We start from the raw sequence: 21,110 nt of genomic DNA on the forward strand, positions 1-21,110 counted from the left end.
TAAGGGGAAGGAGTAGATAGCCCTTCGAATGAAGATTTTTCAGGACCCCACTCGAAACCAAGGAGTAGGAAAATTTCCCAGAATACACCAGTCACAATGGAAAGATAGCTGCACCCGAAAGTAAAGAGATCCACAAATTAGTGTTTTTTTGTCATTATTATGAATTCATACAATAAACAAGCATATGTTTTAATATATTCATAACGGCACTCCTATTTTACCATCATGCTTGACCATCATATAACATCAAATAGCTATAACTAAAATAAAAACAGCTCAATTTTGCTATCAATAATCCATAACAATTACTCCTGTATAGTAGTCCCACAACATTCTGTCACTCGATGTCGATGACACTTGAATACCCCGTCAGAAAAGTCTAGTGGCTGGGAATGAGCTTTTTACAGTGTCTGCTATAATGTTAATGTTGTTTCTTTTGTTTACATAGATGAATATGGCCACTGTGTAAATACGCAGTTCAGATACGATCTTATTGCCACATTAGATCATTATGATAACATGATATATGCCTTCAGTGATTTCCTGAAGATAAACAACAAAAAACAACACAACTGGAATAACTACAGCAGTCGCAATCGTCCCGATCGCATATGAAGCATGAGTTCGGGATGACATATGATGATGTGTGCAGGTGCTGTAGAGGTGTCCCATTTCTTAGGGGTAAATTTTGAAGCCATTCCCCTTCATACTGTTTAAGGGCCATGGGATAGGGGTAGGGTACAAAAATAGAATTGGGATTGGGACTTGATCAGCTGAAGTTTGAAATGATGCTGTTTTTCTCCTCCATGGGCTTATTATGAGGTCTCTGTCACCATCTTGTGGATGGACAAGGTCAACTGTCTTTGCTCTTCTCAATGACAGGCTAATGGCCTCTCCGAAATCATAAATATTTTAAAACAGGGACTATCCTCATAAATAAACTGCATAGTTGCTATCTAAACGACTACATTCTCCACTAAAAAAGCCTCAAAAGTACATTATGTTGTCTAACAGCAGCAATATTTGTCAAACTGTAGTGTCCTCTGCTTGTTGCTGTATGTGGGCGGAGAATTACACAAGGGTGAAGAGGCAGTACCAGTGCTTTTTGCAAAATATTGAACGGCTATCAGCCATTCAGATTCAAGTACCAGACAGAACTGTTCTATGTATAAACATACATACTGTATATATTATTTTGTGAAACATCCTTGAATTAATTTTTTATACTTTATTTGATTCTTGTTTTACTTGATTTTATACACACACATGTTGATATTGGTGGTTTATGAGGACTCTTCATAGGCCTAATGTATTTTATACTGTAAACACTGCTTATTATAACCCTACACAATTCAACACTTTTTTTTTTAATGTGAAAAGATTTTAAGCTTTTTGAATTACAAGGATGCAACACATGTTTCTTTCTTCTGTTGAACGCAAAATAAGATCTTTTTTTAAGTTGAACATCTTTAAACATTGACTTCCATAGGATTTGTTCTATGGATTTGCATCCATTGCTACTATGGACGTCAATGGTGATCGGTTTTCAAAATATCACTTGTGTGTTCAACAGAAGAGTGAATCTCAAACAAGTAAATGAACTATCCCCTTAAAGTTTTGGCTTGAAATAGCCCTTTTCAAAATCACATAGAAAGGAGCTGTATGTATTCTTGTTCTCTACACATTAAAATAAAAAGAAAACCACTTTACCAACGTTCAGGGCAAACTGTTCGAATACAGTCAATATTATTTATTTTTTGTTGTTCCATTTTGTGTAAATATGGTTTCTGAGAAGATTCAACATCATAGATTGCAGACCCTTGGTTCAAAAGTCTTATCAAATGTTTGATTCTTTCCTTTTTCTTTTTCATATCTGTAATTATATATCATGTACTCAACCATTATTAAGGAGGTTTCCTGAGATATCACACAGAGCTTTTATGAATGATCCTCTGCCTTTTAACTCCATCTTTTCATTTCTGTTTATTGCACATTTTGTGTAAATGTCCATATACACACACATACAAAGTTAGTAATTATGTTTGCTCAGGAAAAAAAAAATAAACATGATACATTCTAATGTGTGAAAAAACATTTAATTTAGTCCTAATGTCTGTGATAACAAATAAAACAGATGTACAAAGTGTACATGATCATTACTGTTCTCTAAAACTACAGTTACAGCATAATGATGGTTTAATTTAGCTGTGAAGTTCTGTCCCTGCAGTTTAGCATCATTGTTCTGACCCTGTCTTTCTGTTAAGCTTAGCTTTTCTCTCTCACTCTGAAGGTCAAGGTCAATATTCCATCAGCCAATCAGAGGCGTCCACCGGGGGAGCGCGGCGTAATCCCCTATGGTTGCCAACGCAGTGTGTTTGTTCTTCAAACGAGAAGCTACTTTTTGATGTTGCAGTACAAACGTTTCTGTCCTCTCATCACTCCACTTCACTCTACATTCATCACCAAAGGCATTTGCACAGAATGTGCGATAAACAGAAATGACAATGTGAGGTTAAAAGGCAAAGGATCATTCATAAAAGCCCCGTATGATATACATTTCTCCCAGGAAACCACCCTAATGATGGTTACATGATTTCAGTTATGATAGCAAAGAAAAGAAAAAGGAAAGACGATCAAACATTTGATAAGACTTTTAAACTAAGGATCTGCAATCTGTGATGTTGGATCTTCTCACAAACCACTTTTACACCAAATGGAGCAGTAAAAATAAATGTTGACTGTTTTCAAACACTTTACCCTAAATGTCGGTGAAAAGTGGTTTTCTTTTAATTTTAACATGTAGAGAACAAGAAGACATTCAGCTACTTTCAATGTGTCTTATGAAAAGGCTATTCTATTCTTCCAAAACTTAAACTGTTACAGGTTAAGTGGATAATCTTGATCATTTATTTCTACTATCTACTATAAACAAGATCACATACAGTGGTGGAAATAGTTTTGAAAAATCATACTCAAGTAAAAGTACCATTACTTATCTAAAAAGTAGTGCAAGTAGAGTAAAAGTATCTGTTATAAATATTACTCAAAATAGGAGTAAAAAGTAGCCCTTTCAAAAGTCCTTAAGAGTAGTGATTATTATGGTGTGAAAAGCAAATGAATTGACATGTAATTTGTAGATGTGTGTAAACGTAACATTCTCTAGTGCACTTTAATTTAGTTATTGCCCAGCTGGCACACAATGCCATAAGACGTTAATATTAGGTTAGATTTTGGCTGTGATGTCAGGTGACCAAAATTCAATGTCAAGCCATTATCTAAGGACGATCTTACTATGATGTCCAATAACGACATCAAATGATGTTGATATTTGGTTGATTTTAGGTTGTGTTGGAAAGTGACCAAAATCCAACTTCGAGCCAAAATTTTAAACCAACGTCATATTGACGTTAAATACTGACATTTATTAGTCAAATCCAACATTTGATAGACGTCATATTGGTAACATCCACACAACATCAAGCTGTAACATCATTAGCTGTTGATTAGATTAGACTTGGTTGATTTTAGGTTGGACGTTGGACATTGACGTCGGCCTGACATTGAGTTTGATTTCAACCTGATTTTCATTTTTTAAGGTCATTTCATACAGTAAACATTCGCCATCTTCTCATCAGTGACATGCATCTAAACAGTCTCTCGGTCATTGCGTGTAAAAAATTTTTAGACATCTTCTTGAATACTTTTAATGCTTCCAAACAGTTTGCTGCAATTATAAATCCCCATGTATTGAGTACATTATGATGCGATATACCTTCCATGTGCGATCTGATTAAACAGGAATCACAGGACTGATTTTTCTAACCACCATAGACAATACTATGGTGTCTATGGTGTAGTGAAGTAGTGGCTGCAGGTTTAAGGAAAGTAGTTGAGTAAAAGTACTGATACTGCACTAAAAATGTACTCAAAAGAAAATAAAAGTACACATTATTAAACTAAATTACAAATCCTGAGGAAAAACTACTCAATTACAGTAGTTTGTGTATTTGTAATTAGTTACTTTACACCACTGATCACATATTAAAGGTATAGTTCACACACAATTTCCTTATATTACTCTCCTTTAAGTACTTCCAAATTTTTATGAGTTTCGTTTTTCTGTTCAGATGCTTTGATTAAGGCTAAAAACCTATAACCATTGATTTCCATACTAGAAAAATCAATAACCATGGAAGTTATTGATTATAGCTTTCCAGCTTTCCTCAAAATTAGAACGAAAAAAAGTCAAACAAGTTTGGAAAAAGTTAGAGTAAATGATGACAGAATTTTTAGTTCAGTTTAGTTAATGATTAGATTGTAATCAACTAACCAGTCCTCATAATCAATGTGTTGATTGCAGGGCAAATAAGAAATACATTTTGACAAGAGTCAAATTGTTATGGCAAGACAACTGAGTTAGAATGTCTGAGATGGCAAGGCTTGTGGGTAGCTTTAGGTCACCAGAGGTCTGAGAAGAGACAAACCACAAACTGACGACAGAGTGTTGGGTGCCGCAACAAAAGCTGTCCTGTCTCTGAACAAGCAGAAGGCAGTCTGCTCCATATGTGGCTGTATAGCTGCAAAGCTTGCAGAATCCCTCTGATGAGCCCTGTCTGCTTTTGCGAATGCTTACAAAGGAGCACATGAGCAACTGGACCTTGGAGCAGGGGAGTTCTGATGAGTCACGTTTACTTTTATCACATGGACATCTATGTTTATGTGCTCCTTTACAAGTAAAAGTGATGGTACCACACACGAATAGAAAAAGTAGAACAAAAAAAAAAATACAGGACAGTCAACAATAAAAACAAAGTAGAAACAAAGAAACATAAAAAAGTGTAACATGCATACAAAACAGAATCCATGATGGCAGTAATACTACCTATTGTGTAAAGAAAGCAGGAATAATAGCAAGAAGAATAAAATGAAAATAAAAAACCATCAGTGGTGAGAATGAGGATGTGATGAGGGGTTAACAACAGTGGTCGGATCTAATGCAGTTTTAACAGATAGTGTGGCAGGCAAAGTTTTGATGCTGGAACAAACAGTAACATGAAGATTATCCAAAGAGTAAACAGTGTAACAAGCGAAAGGGTCGAGACTGGCGGCAAAACAAACATGAACAGTATAAACAAGGAAGGGTCGAAAACACGGCTAGGTAATACAGAGGAAACACATCAGAATGATTGCTACAGGAAAACAAGACTCAGCACTCAGATGCATGTGTGAATTGTGCATATATATAGCCTATGTAATCAGTGATGATGTCCTTCAGATGTGTGTGTTTAATTAAAGTTAATGAGCATAAGGTGTGAGGAGATGAGGATTATGGGTAGTGTAGTCTAGTTCTGTGACAGATGTGATGTGTAGAGTGCCTTCTAGGGCCCTATCATACACCGACCGCAATAATGCGCAAGACGTGTTTTGCGCGATGTGATGCTATTTTCAGACCAATGCAACCCTAATTTTCCCGTTTTGTACCACATTGTTTAAATAGCAAATCCATTTGCTCCGTGTTGTGGACTCATGGTTGTGCTGGTCTAGAATAGAGATGTGTTAAGGTGCATTGATGGAGCGTTGCTATTTTGACGAACTGAAATAGACTGCGCAATTGATCAGCAGGTCTAAAGTCCAGCACAGAGTGCGTTAGTTGTGCGCCTTAAAGCTTACACATTGTTCAATACACACAGGATGTACAGCAATACGCAAATGTCAGGTTTTGTACCATATGGGGCAAAGGATGTGTGTTTGAATATACTATAACTCAGTTTTTTGACCACACTTTGTTATTGTTGTATATTTATGTGTTTGCTGGAAATTAGAACTGAATTTAGAAATAGCTTTAAAACAAATATTTGCACTTAAACAAAATTAAATATGTAGGCTAATTAATGTCTTCAGCAGAGTGCGCACAACACCGTTTTCTTATCCACAAAAGTGAAGGAATAAAGAGTAAAGAGAAGAGACAGTAGAGAGGCCAACTGGAGGAGGTTCGTTCTTTATCCGTGCGCTGCAGATGCGCTGTTTAACTGTTTTCTCACCATGTCAATAGCAAATGTACCATGGTGTGACGCAACCAAGGGAATGGGAGATGAGCCTCAGATTGATTTAATGCACGTTATTCTCAAAACACACCCATAACTGATAGCTGATGACAAAGGAAGATTATCCAGAATAATGGTAATATTAGTAAAAGCAGTGGTTATAATAATAATAATAATAATAATAATAATAATAATAATAATAATAATAATAATAATAATAATACAAAATTGGCTTTTCTCTTATTTCTAGTCATAATATCTAAAGATTCTTAAATCAAAAATACTTTTCTTGACAAGTAAAAAATATTTTCTTGTTTTTAGAAAAAAAAAGTGAAAATTTTGGGAGTTTTTTTCCCTCAGATAAGCTAAATAATATGCCAATAGTGTAAGCAGATTTATATATATATATATATATATATATATATATATATATATATATATATATATATATTTTTTTTTTTTTTTTTTTTTTTTTTTTTTTAAAGAGAAAAACATGTACATACTTTTTACACATACTTTTTACATATTTACATATTACTTTCTGAAAACAAGACAATATATTTACTTGTCAAAAGATTCTTGTTAATTTAATAATTTTCAGACATTTGCACTAAAAACAAGACAAAAACTCTACGAAAATCATTTTTTTACAGTAAGTTACAACAACAGCAACAACAACAACAATACTACTACTACTACAACTAACAATAATAATAATAATAATAATAATAATAATAATAATAACAATAACAATAACAATAATAATAATAATAATAATAATAATAATAATAATAATATAAATCATAAATTTAAATAAATAAATAACAGTATTAATTAAAAAGGTTGATGTGGACATAAATTGAACACATCCAACCTATCAAAACATTACTATATACCAGGTAGTCAAAAAAAACTTTTGTTCAAATTAAGTTCAAATTTGTGCTGCTTGTTCAAACTAAAATGGGCTGAAACAACACAAGTCTTGAGATTTTTTGGGGGTACTATCCCCTACAATTTGTTATGTTATGTAACTTTTGTTAACTAATCAATTTAAGTTGAGACAACATGAATGAATAGGTTACAGTGTACAACCCTTCAAGACAATAGTGTTTTCTAAAAGAAGTGGCTTCTTTAAGCAGCATAATGCACACATTGCACACAAGTAACCCCCCTGGATTCTGCATTATTTTCATAGTGGTTACAAAGTAGGTCTTATTAAGGCATTTAGAATGATGCACATTTTCATGCACAAGTAGGAAAAAAACTGCTACCCCCCCCCCCACACACACACACACATACATACACACAAGTACGGTATACTTTCCCAAGCAATCCTTATCTCATTAGAGCCGGGAATGCAATTCTTCTTTTTTTACGCCCTACACTGATATACTTGGGGGCGCAGTATGAAATCCTCCCTCTGCCTGGAGGAAAAGCTCCATTCGCCTTCAAAGGAAAAGAAGCGAATGAGGCGGGAGCTTTGTTGCACTGTTCTGAGTCTCTTGCCGAGCCCAAAGCATCAGACAGTCTAACACAAGACTTAACTATGCTGCTGCTCAGGTGTAGTCCACAAGTCAATTTGCATGAGCCTTGCAGATCGCTCGTGTGCAGTAAAAAAATATCTCAAGCACTTTTCCATTTATCAGCCCATGATGCATATGCTATACTCGAAACCCCGGTTAAAAAAAATACGCCTTTGTTATCAAGGCTCTTATAGACGGCCTCTCGCTGCATGCTGGAGAAAAAAAAGAGCATTCTCCTTTGTGGCTTTTAAAAATAGCAGCATCTGGCTGGTAATCAGACAGTATCTTGTCTCTGTATGCATCTTGTTAGGTCTGAGACAGGGGTGTGTAGAGGGGCAGCAGGGGCCTATTATCCTGTCACAGTCTCTGAGACAGTGTGCTCTCAGCAGAGGTGTGGCAGTGCGTATCTGCTCTGTGGTATCATTAGCTCTGGCCTTAAAAATCACAGTGTTCCATGATAACTTTCAATTAGCATAGCCCTTCCAGTTTGACGTCATTCTCTCCTACCCAAGGTCGACTTACATTTACATATATTTATAATAGTCTTTTTGTACTTTTTGAGTCCTTAAAAAACACTTTCTGCTTGCCGGCAGTGAATATTTTGCTAATTTAGTTGGGAATTTATTATGCAATTAGAGCATACTTTTACTGATGATGTTCTAGAGTTATAGAAACACAGAATAAATGTACAGCACTAGTGTTCATTACTTTAAGAATTTTGTGCTTGGTTAGTGTTCTCTTTCACATCAGTTACTATGGCAACGATTTATTTTACTATTCAATTATATTATAATTTATGTTATAATGTATTGCTTTATTCTGAGTTTGCAGGACTGAAAAAATAGCATGATACTACTACAAATGTAAATGTTATCGGTTAATCATGCATATTATTTATTAGCATTTGATAAAATAAAGTGTTCCGCAAGAATTGTAGTTCACATTCATTACTACAATCTGAATATACAGTATATAATCCCTTATACAGAATGTGTCTGTAAAATTTCAGCTCAAAATAGGCATCAGATTAGTTATTAAATGTAGAATCTGCCCAATTTTAGTGTCTACGGACTATGTAGCTGATTTTGTAGCCTGTCTTTAAATGCAAATAAGCTGCTTCACCCCGCCCACTGCTCCGATGTTAGTGTCTGCTTCTCAATCGTTTCATCAGATAAACAGCCGTCAGTGATAGAGATAGACTCAGATGAAGCTGAAATAAGGTCACTGGACAAAAATACCAAGTAAGTTTATTTGATGAATTTGTGGTGGAGTCTGTTCAAGCCTTTCTGAAAGGATGAGTTACACACACAAATATATAAGCTCGTTTACTAGCACCATGCGGCTGTGGTGATTTTAGTGGTTAAGAATTACACAGCCATTTTACTGTCTTTATAACAAACATGCACTGTTAAAAAACCTTTTAAACTTCTAATATTAATCATTGAGGTGCAACTGATCACATTGCAAAAACTGTTTATGAACATGTGTATACATGTTATTATGAAGACATGGCACCTGTCAATCAATTTGGTGGGCGGGGAAACTGGACTCCTACATCACGTTGCAATGGGCCCCTATTTGGTTCCTATTTTAATATCAGGAAATTTAAAAAAAGAGGCTTATTGTTTTTATATCACTCCAATATGACTGTGACCTACACAAAGTTCTGTCCAAAAAGCTCACAAAAGTACATTTTCATCATATGTGCCCTTTAAAATATATTACAGTTTTCAGTTGTGCTTATTTTGTATTATGTAGTTAATAATAACTGATTAAAAAAAGCTCAAGAATAAAAGCTCACAGCGCAATTCAATATATTTTCTTCTTTTATCAAGGCATCAAAACAAAAACTGTATGAAGATATAAAACATCAAATATTTAAATGTAAACCTTTCACAGTGCATAAAAATATGGCAGCAGCTAAGATGAGACAATCTTGCCATTGCTAGACTCATTTTAAGAAAGAATTATATTAATAATATTCTTTTCTTTTTTTTTTCTACCTGGAAGCATGTACTGTATAGCCTCAAATTCAAAATGGTGAAAATCAAAGTCTGAATAGTTAATCACAGAGCCGGTTCATATGCTGTTCTGTGTCATGGGGTTAGGTGTTTTTTTAAAGAGAAAATATGTATAATTCTTTGCTGTAGTTAATTATTAGCTGCTGCTGAAAGAGAAAGACATTAATTGGAGACTAGCGGCTCTTCTGATCTGCTAAGGCCAAGAACATTTTGTAGCTAATCTGAGGACACAGAATGTGAAAGGCAATAGTTCCTGGATGTGAATTTATTTTACTGCACATACAGTACACTGTGCAAACATTTGGGAACAGTATGATTTTTGAACCCTGTTTTTAAAAGAAGCCTATTCTGTCTTATTCTTCAAAGAAAAATAAGACGCCTCTTTTTACAAGAAAAAATAAGTCGCTTATGTGTGTCATGTAACGTTTGAGCTCAAAATACCACAAAAATATGTGTTTAGAACTCCTTTTAAACCTTGAACCAAATTGTGCTATTTTGGTGACTGTTGCTTTTAAAAAGAGGGTGGAGATACAAAGTGTCAGCATTGGCAGATTCAAAACAGGACTAATGTTGACTTATTAAAAAACTGAAAATGTTAAAAGATGTGGTGCAGAAAAGTTAGTCTATGGAGACGACAGTGTTCATTTGTGCATCCTAAAACTCTAACTGTGCGTTCACACCGCAGGTGGCAAGAATGTCAAAGTTTGCCCTAGCCACCCTGGCGACAATGATGTCTGCCTTTACTGTTCTGCCTGCAAATTTGCTACATTTCTCTCCTAATTAAAGAGGCCGCTGCAGCGAATCAGTTACATTCCCCCCAAAAAACATGCTTTCTAGCATGAAAATGTTGTTGATCAAATTCATTTAACTATGAAAAATCATGTTGTTGTGTTTGGTGTGGCTTTGCTCCACCTATTCAATATGGGTCCATGTGTGAAATATTTTGAGGATGCAATACTGGCTTGTATTGTCATAATAGTTAGGATGAGATTCCTACTTTTTTAGAAAAAAAAATAACAAGCACATCAACTTACCAGTAACTTTTTTTAAGGTATATGTCCATGTAAGAAAACATTGTAATAAAATACATGAAACTATAATAATCAAACGCCTGGGAACAACTGTGGTCAAAATGAAAGTTTATAGGACTGTGTTCTTTGGACTCCTCTCAAGCGGTGGACCTCTATATTTCGACTGGTTGCCGCCGAACTGCATCACTGTCTTTACCATAGAGTTGACTTAATTTCAACTCTCCTCAAGCCCACACAGGCGAACACGTGTCGCGCCGCACTGCAACTCACAGCTTATCGCCACCGGTGATCAACTTCCGGTTAATTGACAATCTCGCTGCTTTTTGTGTGAACGCACAGTAATGACTGATGATCGCTTCCACTCAGGGCTGTTTATACTAATGAAGGAGAGATACAATTGTATCATTAGAGGCTGGTGATGTTCACACACTGTTGCCACACAAGTGTGTTTAAACCCCTTATTAAATTAGATTTTTTTTTTTTTTTATGATAGGTCCCGTTTAAAATAACTGTATTTAAAATGTAATTTATGATTCAAAGTTGAATTTTTGAGCAATTTTTGACATTCAGGTAAAATGTTAAATTTTACATTGTTGAAAAAGAAAACAGTTAAAAAAAATGTATATATTAAATGTGAAATTTTTTTTCTGTATTTATAGTCAGTGAAACATTTTTCAGTGTTTATTAAACTCATTTGCTCATTGTCTTTTAAAGTCTTTAAATTTGATATTAAGCCTTGAAGGGCAAATACATCATATTATGCAAAAATATAATTAAATACTTCATATATAGCATATAATTCAATAAATATGATTATATTAATTACATTAAATTATACATAAATTATACATTATACATAAAATTTTATGCTTAATAAACAAAATCATTCTAAAACATTAAATAAATTGAAAACATTAAAGCAAAAATATAACTCTCGATGTCACCGACTCGGTCCCGGTCATTCCCCTCGCTGGCCAGCAGAGGCTGCCATCTCCGGACTTTTAGCATTACATCATCCATCTACACTGATTGCGCATACACCTGATCTGAATCTTGTTAACGACCCACGTACCTCATATAAGCCGCACTCAAACACTCAGACAGTGCGAAGTCTTGTTCAGCCCCGGCCAGCATTACTGAGCGGATTTCCCAGCCTGATCTCTTGTGTACGACTCCAGCCTGTCTCTTACTTTGCTTCGCCTTCTGCCTGCCCACGACCCACGCCTGATATACGGACTCTGATTCTCTCTGCCTGCCCACGACCCACGCCTGATATACGGACTCTGATACTCGCTGCCTGCCCTCGACCCAAGCCTGATACACAGACTCTGATTCTCTCTCATTACCCTCCACTCATGCCTGGTAACTCATTCTTGATACCCTTACTACTACTGTGGATGTGTGTGTGCACTCAAGTGCATAGTGTGTGTTTGAGTGAAGTTGTGATTAATAAATACTGCATAATGGATCCATCCGTGTCAGTCTCCTCGTTACACTCGAACATCAACATTTTGTTGCAACACCAATTTATACATTTTTAAATTAAATTAATAAGTTGATTGATTCTATTTCTTGAAAAGTAATGCTAGAATTAATGATCTGCCAGATAGAACCGTATAATACCAAGCAGAATATGACTTAAGAATTAGAAGGTTCTATCTGCATTTGCCCTGTTTGTTGTACACCAATTTGCAAATTAAGGAGAAATTTGATTTACATTTAGGGTCTCTGTCATGGTAATGTATAAAAGACATCTGTTCACACGTATTGTTTGCTATATGGTATGAAAAAAATTTAGAACGCAGATAGAACGTTATTATTCTAAGGTGACGATTTATTATTATTATTATTATCAGTGTTGAAAACTGTTGTACTGCTTAATTTCTGGGAATAATGTCATAATTCAAAAGTACTATTAAAATTTATTTTATTGATTTAGGACACATCCAATTGTTAGAGAATGCAAGTAAAGACAAATATTTTTAAATATTTAAAATTTTATTTGAACTTGCTATTCATGCTATTCTAAATTGTATCATAATTTTCACAAAATTATGAAGTGGGAAAAAAATTCTACACAATTATAAGAATTATCATCATTAAAGGGATAGTTTACTTTAAGCTGAAAATTCTGTCGTTTAATCACCTTTTACTGTTTCCAAACCTGTTTGACTTTGTTTCTTTTATTGAACACAAACAAAGATATTTTAAAAAAACATCTAGATACCAGGAACCATTGACATTCACAGTATTTGTTTTTTCCTACAATGGAAGTCAAGATTGTGTTTGACAGATAAAAGAAACTAATAAAGGTTTGAAACCACTTGAGAGAGCGTAAATAGGGAGCAAATGTTCATTTTAGGGTGAACTGTCCCCTTAATGATGAGTACTAACAATTTTTTTTTTTAACAGAACAGCAAATCAGCTCATTATAACTATTCTGAAGGAATATATTTATTAAGAATATGGCTATTTTAAATTGCAATGAAATGTAATAATTTTACAATCATTTTGGTCCGAATCAATTTTGTTTTGATAGATCAGTCATATTTTTAAAATGTTTTCTCTTTTTTTTTTTGTGTAAGCCTTGGTTAATTGAATAGACATACATTTAAAAAATCTGAAAGTCTTAATGATCCCAAACGGTTATTATAGAGGTCAGTTGTCTACCACAAAATACCTCTAAAATGTAGACAGCATTTGTCCCTTCCTTTTTTTTTTATCGCTATTCTTAATATATACACTGTCAAGACGCATTGGCTCATTAAAGAGATATCCACAGGTTTGGTGGCCACTCCATTCTGCACTAATGGTGGGACATGTCATTAGCAGTAAGCAGTGTTAATTGGAGAGACCTGTAGTGTCAGAAGCGGAGGGCTGGAAAGTGAATGAAGAGGACACTCCACAGTAAAAAGCACTCAGCCACAGCAGACCCCTCATTAGGGGTGCTACATGCTTCGGAAGAGGCTCTTGTGGGGTCATCATGGGAAGAAAACTTTAAAACATTACACCTTATGCACTCCTGAACTTTGGTTTGAGCGGCCCTTGACTATAGATTAATGATTAGCATACATATATAGCAATGGTGTAGGAGAAATGGGTACTTTCTGAATGATGAAATATGTGCATTAGAGGCTTCAAGTGTACAGAGTCAACCAAATACAGAAAAATAGTTGATAAAGGTCTCCATGAACCAAAGCAACCAGCAACAAGTTGAATCAACACATTTCAAAATTCGATTTGAATTGAAAAAGAAACAAAAATCAGACAAAGAGAGAAGTACAAGACTGTTTACTGAACAGTTTTAAAGAAAGATCTGAAACATACTAATTCTGATTGGTACCACAGCTGTATCACTCTGCAGCCCAAGACAGGTTACTCACTGAAACCAGGCAGGGCTGAGCCTGGTCAGTACCTGGATGGGAGATCACGATGGAAAACTAGGTTACTGTTGAAAGTGGTGTTAGTGAGGCCAGCAGGGGGTGCTCAACCTGCATTCTATGTGAGTCCTAATGCCCCAGTAAAGTGAAGGGTACACTATACTGTCAGTAAGCGCTGTCTTTTGGATGAGGTGTTAAACTGAGATCATGGTCAGTAAAAATCCCATGGAACTTCTTGTAAAGAGTGTCCTGGCCAAGTTACTTCTATCAGCCTTTACCTATGATGGCCTCCCAATTATCCCCATCCACTGAATTGGCTCTATCACTGTCTCTCCACTCTAGCTATAGCATTGCTGCGCATTTTCTTGTGGCTGCCATCGCATTATTCAAGTGGATGCTGCACACTGGTGGTGGTGTGGAGAGACCACCCTCATGATTGTGAAGCGCTTTTGGTGTATGGCCATACACAATAAATGCACTATATAAGTTCACATTACATTACAATTCTAACTTTCAACTAGCGTCCTATTAGCTGCCTATTATTAAGATATTGAGTGTTTATTTTCACTTGTTAATAGCAAGAACTAAACTGTACCTTGAAATAAAGTGTTGGCTACTCAAGATAACTACTATGCCATAATGCACTGCGAATGTCAATCAAATAAAAATGGCAAAGAAATATAAAACTGTTTCTTTAAAGTCATATTGAAGCAGAATATTTCAAGTTTGTTGTGAAATATGCCTATACAGTATATACACAAAGATTGGAAATCATTTGGAAATCATCAGCTGTATTACATTATTTGTGGTGATTTAAGGCTGTGCAGAGTTAAAGATCTCTACGATTGGTGGAGTTTTAATTTTAAATTTTTCAATATTATTTTAAAGGTAAACTAGATTCTTAAAGTTTGAGAACAAACTTTGAGGCTGGCTTGTGAAAGCCTGACGGTAATAGTTTATTTAGTTTAAACAGTTTTAAAAAGTATGAAAAGATAGATAGATAGATAGATAGATAGATAGATAGATAGATAGATAGATAGATAGATAGATAGATAGATAGATAGATAGATAGATTAGCATGTTATTAGCATGATTTTAACGTGAAATAGCATGTTGTCAGCATGATTCTAGCATGAATTAGCATGTTACTAGCATGATTTTAGCATGAATTAGCATGTTGTTAGCATGATTTTAGCATGAATTAGCATGTTAGCATGATTCTAGCGAGAATTAGCATGTTGTTAGCATGATTCTAACATGAATTAGCATGTTACTAGCATGATTCTAGCATGAATTAGCATGTTGTTAGCATGATTCTAACATGAGTTAGCATGTTACTAGCATGATTCTAGCATGAATTAGCATGTTGTTCCCATGATTCTAGCATGAATTAGCATGTGACTAGCATGATTCTAGCATGAATTAGCATGTTGTTAGCATAATTCTAGTATGAATTAGCATGTGACTGGCATGATTCTATCATGGATTAGCATGTGACTAGCATGATTCTAGCATGAATTAGCATGTAACTAGCATGATTCTAGCATGAATTAGCATGTGACTAGCATGATTCCAGCATGAATTAGCGTGTTGTTAGCATGATTTATAGATAGATAGAGGTAGATAGATAGATAGATAGATAGATAGATAGATAGATAGATAGATAGATAGATAGATAGATAGATTGATAGATAGATAGAGGTAGGTAGATAGATAGATAGATAGATAGATAGATAGATAGATAGATAGATAGATAGATAGATAGATAGATAGATAGATAGATAGATAGATAGATAGAAAGAGGTAGATAGATAGATAGATAGATAGATAGATAGATAGATAGATAGATAGATAGATAGATAGATAGATAGATAGATAGATAGATAGATAGATAGATAGATAGATAGATAGATAGATAGATAGATAGATAGAGGTAGGTAGGTAGATAGATAGAGGTACGTAGATAGATAGATAGATAGATAGATAGATAGATAGATAGATAGATAGATAGATAGATAGATAGATAGATAGATAGATAGATAGATAGATAGATAGAGGTAGGTAGATAGATAGAGGTACGTAGATAGATAGATAGATAGATAGATAGATAGATAGATAGATAGATAGATAGATAGATAGATAGATAGATAGATAGATAGATAGATAGATAGATAGATAGATAGATAGATAGATATAGACAGATGGTGTGCGAGCCTGATTCAAACAAGCCAACCCCCGCCTCTCTAAGATGTTCTGATGCTGAGATATAGCTGCTATTATATCGTTGCTAGGTTAGTCTGTTTTGTTGCTATGGAGTTGATTGACAGCTTAGACTGATGATGTATCAAAGCTTCTTGCCAGTATGAACAGTTAAAAACAACCCCCATGTCTCTATCACACTGCAGCATGACAATATCAGTCTGAACCTCTTTAATGGCAGTCTATGGGACAGTTGCTAGGGTGCAGTATCTGGTTGTTAGGGTGTGGCTAGAAAGTTAAAAGGACATCAGTGATTGGCTGCTGGCTAGACTGAGTTAAATGAGCTCAATCATTAGTCTGTAGGACAGTCTGATGCAGAGTTATGAGCTCACAAAGTTTGATCCCATGCAAAGTCAATGAGAGTATTTTGCAATGGAAGTCTATGGGACGGTTTCTAGGGTCCAAAAGTGGTTGCTAGGGCGTGGCCAGAAAGTTTAAAGGTGGTCAGTCATTGGCAGTTTGATAGTCTGAGTTAAATGAGCCCAGTTAGAAGTCTGTGTGACATTCTGATGCGGAGTTATGAGGTCACAAAGTTTGATCCAATGTTACGTCTATGGGATTTTTCCGACGGTCCCGGGACGTTTTTCGGAAAACCGAAAGTCGGATCAGTCGGAAAGGATATAGCAACTCGAGTCAGAATAGTTCGGAGGTCTGACCCGAGTTTGATGGTCATAGCTTGAAAGGCCTAGGACGAGATAGAGTTTAATTTTTAGTCTCAGAAGAAGAATAATAAAATTAATAATAAGTTTAATAGGATAACAGTAGTCTGGCTTGCTACACAAGCCAGCCTAATTAAGGTTTAACAGATTATATTATACCTACCCCCCAAAAGAAATCAATGGATTAACAATCTTGGCATTCACATCTGTATTAATTTCTAGAAAAACAGTACTATTGTTCACAGTGTAGCTGACGCTGATCAGACAGCTTGTATTTTTGCTCATTGTTTTGTATTTCATTATGTGAATGTGTATTGGTGTATGTTTATGTCACAAATGTCTTTGTTTCCGGTTACCTTGGGTGGGAGGTCACATGATTCTCTTTGATTGATTTAACCTGCGAGAGTTTGTATGGTCACTCAGCATAGTGAGATCTCAATGCAAGCCCCTGTTAAATGCTCCTGCTTATTCTACAGCTGGTTTTCAGGCCAATGCGGTAAACTAAAGATTGTTTTGTTTATTATTTGTTTATTTTGATGTCCTTTTGATTGTTTGTGTGAAACATTTGATTTGTTTATTTGTTTATCCTTTAGTTTTCACGGTGTTCAATAAACTAAAAGCATGAACATCGGTATTTGGGAAGCGTGGACTGTTTAAATAACCAGCGGGTAGTTACACACGGAATACAGCTTTTTTACAGGTTTATACTGTTGCCAGTAAATAGAAGTTAGTCATTTCATTGGTATAAAATATCGGATGCTTGAGAATGGCTATTGGTCGATCTCATGTGGGTGATGGGTTGTCCCTCATCTCTCCAGTAAACATCATTAGAGAAGAGATGTCTTTGCAAAAGGTAGAGGAAGTTAATTTGATTACAGATTATGAGAGTGTATGATTTTTTTAAATAATGATGTGCACTTATACATGATTTATAAGAAACACGGCAACGCTAAAAAAAAAACAGAATTGTCAATTTGGTTTCATGGTGTCTTAAGGCATGCTGTTATTACAGTAAGTGCCACAGCTGGGCTGCTGATTAAAGATTAATGTCACATAAATATCACACACAAGTTCACCCCAAAACTGCCATTTTTGTTTATGTCTGCCCCTAAAATGAAGGACAAAATATTGTGCCTAAAGTAAGTCAGATGTTCAGAAGCCCTGAAGTCTAACAGATAAAGGCCGATCTTCCAGATGGGCCCTTCCTAGACCAGCTGCCAGTCCATATTTACATGATTATCCAGCATTTCTCACTGCCCTCAGTCACTCTGCTCCAAAATCCACAATGGCAGAATGCAATCCCAGAATGGATTACAACAAATTCAATGGGAAAATAATAAAATCAAGATGGTGGACAAGGTGATAGAAATGATCAAAATCAAAATCATGATTAAAATCAGTAATATGAATATACTGTACATTTCGTTCAACAAATTGTTTTCAACTGGCATCAGTTAAATATTATTGAAAAAATAATTATCTTCTCCTCATAAATTGAAATGGAAGATTAAAACTCTACCAATAGGGTCTGTCAATTTTGATCCAATTGTTTGACCATCGGCACCATGTGCAGCTAATTAGTGGCATTGGCAGAGGGTTCAGTTTTTGCTTTTTTTTTTTGCTCTGTTTAAGCGATTTGGAGGTCATGTTTACTCAAAATAATTAGAAGTGTTCAGATTTATAGTTCACAGGTAAAGTAAACGGGCTGTATTCAAGTTTAAATCAAAAACGTATGGCAGAGAGAAACAAACACGGCATATTAACCCACTCAACTAGAAGTCCTGAAAAAAATAATTAATGTAAAAAGCACTAATAAACTTGAATTGAATTGAATTGAATCAGTGATTCCATATATGGAAACTTTAAATTCCAGGGAAACTTTCCATTTCACAAAAGATTCTTTATAGTGGAAAAAAGCCCTAAAATTGATCAAGCAGACCAAACTGTAAGTCGTAGAGACTTGAAACTTTGCCAGATCCACCCCATATGCAACATCACCAAGACTCGCCCAAATAGGTCTCATGTTGATGCTGCAGTGGTCCAAAATATGTGATTGCTCATAACCCCACAAATACTGGCCACAGACTCAAGTGCCTTACATCACTGGAATGCATATTGAATATTGAATGTTAATGTAAAAGTTATTTTAAAAAGTAGATTTTCCATTCAGCTTTACCACGGAATGGACAAACATCTAAAGTGGGCGGGATAATTTTTATAGAAATCATATGTATGAGCTAGATCTGATGTCACTGTATCACCACCATGTGGTCAAACCAGCCTGCTCTCACAAGGAAATGTAACTATTTTATGTTTGTCAGTTTATTAGCAAATTCGTACAAGTTCAGTCGTACGAAAATTACGATTTTAAACAGGAGGTGCGGCAGCCAACTCAACCCCTAAACCCAACCTTCATTGGGGATAAGTAAATCATACTAAATTGTATGAATGAGAATGTACGAATTCATATGAAATAGCTACTAAATAAAAATGTACGAATTGCTGTGAGATAGCGTTGGTTAAACTCTGCTATTTTTTTACAATGCGAAAAAAATTATAAAAAAGTGAATGAATGAACTGAGGGACTGCTGGCCCAATTGACTCAAAAATCCCAATGCAGTGTGGCAAAACTGGTTAGGTGGCACCTAGGCCACCACAAGTGATACTGCATTTTACATGCGTATATGCAACTGTATTTTGTACAATTTTTCATACCTTAGCAAGAACTCTGATGTTTGGTAAATCAGGGAGTGCATATAACACAGTAATATGCACTTGAAAGCATGAAAATGTTAACAACCGATTAGTCACACTACAGCTGGTAAAAAGTTGAATAATGCTGTTTTTCTATAGAAACTGAACACTTTGAACTAGTCAAAGATTTACTGTACTAAAGGATAAATACTACATTTTCACCAAAAAAAAAAAAATCACTGCTTGAACCCTGATAATTGCTGCTTGCAGCTATATTTAAAAAAAAAAAATGTTTCTTTTAAGGACTGCTAACTGAAAGGTTTTATAGGGAACCCACATTGATTCTTCTGTTGCGACACTGAAAAGGTCCTTTTAGAATGTTTTTTAAGAGTGAATACTGAAACTTATTATATTACAACAATCAGGAAGATCATTTATTCTAGTGAGGAGAGTAAAGTTTTAGTCAAACTCTGAGAAACTCTGCTTTGCCAACGGCAGTTCACAATTCAGCTGAAACCCAGATAAGAAATTATCCATAAGCCCCAGCTTGAGGAGAATAGATACTCACCAAGGGAACAGTTTTGAATAATAACATGAATTTATGCTAAATAAGTTGAAGTCTTTCATTTCTGTACATGCTGAAATGTATGTTTAATATTTATCTGGTTATGAAAATGAGTGTGGCGCACAGACAGGAATTGCACAGGACTAGATATTCTCTGAAGTATTCATCCTTTCTTTTTTTTTAATCAAGGATATTTTTGTAGTGGTGCTGAAATATTTTGGGCCTTTTTGCGCCAATAAGGTTAAATAGCTGGGACAGGTCGGATTTTAATGAGCCCTTTTACATAAAGGTTGGCCTGAACCACATTTCCTTTAGCCTGCTGTGAATATACTCCACAGGAGATTTTTGTGCCTTAGGAGGTTTTGTCTTAAATGATAAATGATTCACTAAAGCCGACCTTCAGTTTGTATCAGATACAACCACAGTTAATGGCTCCTAGATTCTGCAAAATTCTTATTTGTCGATGCATGTGAAGATATAAACTGTGGCTATTGTGTTTTTATAAGTGTTGTATACTTTACCTCTTCCACAATTTCTTTAGGAATTTGTCATGGAGGAAAATCTACTGAGAATAGACAACACATTTGGAAATAGTTTTGGATGTAGACATATGTGCAATCAATCTCAACTACTGCCCAAACAAACTGACCTAAGAGTCCACTTTCTTGTCCATTTACAGCAAAACTGGCACAGCGCTGTTGCCAAAAATTGTCCTGTTCTTCGTCAGCTGAAGGTGAACGAACATAACCTAGAAACCATGTCCTCAAACTCACAGTGTTAACTCCAGTGATCAGATAAGATTTTATTGATTCCATCAAGCACTCTGTCTTCCATTAAATTTTAATTCCACCATCATTTAATCATAGCCTAACATATTAATATCTCCTAAGAAGAACATAGTGTGTTGTGACTTTTTTGTTCATTTTTAATTTGA

The 21,110-nt window shown here is 35.1% G+C and overlaps 1 protein-coding gene and 1 long non-coding RNA gene across 3 annotated transcripts in view; both read left to right on the top strand.

Annotated features, from left to right (window-relative positions):
- LOC147839397 (uncharacterized) overlaps nucleotides 1–21,110 on the top strand; it is a 765,501-nt gene that overhangs the window by 220,270 nt on the left and 524,121 nt on the right. The gene's annotated exons all lie outside the window — the stretch shown is intronic.
- Nucleotides 1–21,110, top strand: part of cnih3 (cornichon family AMPA receptor auxiliary protein 3) — a 67,933-nt gene that overhangs the window by 33,418 nt on the left and 13,405 nt on the right. Inside the window, exon 4 of one of the 2 annotated variants that reach the window (XM_087298585.1) lies at nucleotides 20,856–20,909. The exons of the other annotated variant lie outside the window; for it this stretch is intronic. Within the exon in view, the coding sequence (XP_087154711.1) occupies nucleotides 20,856–20,909 (54 nt within the window). The remainder of the gene's footprint in view (nucleotides 1–20,855; nucleotides 20,910–21,110) is intronic. 2 annotated transcript variants of the gene reach the window in all.

Source organism: Danio rerio, chromosome 20, assembly GCF_052040795.2.
Source record: "Danio rerio strain M-AB ecotype USA chromosome 20, GRCz13ab, whole genome shotgun sequence".
Classification (NCBI taxonomy): Eukaryota; Metazoa; Chordata; class Actinopteri; order Cypriniformes; family Danionidae; genus Danio; species Danio rerio.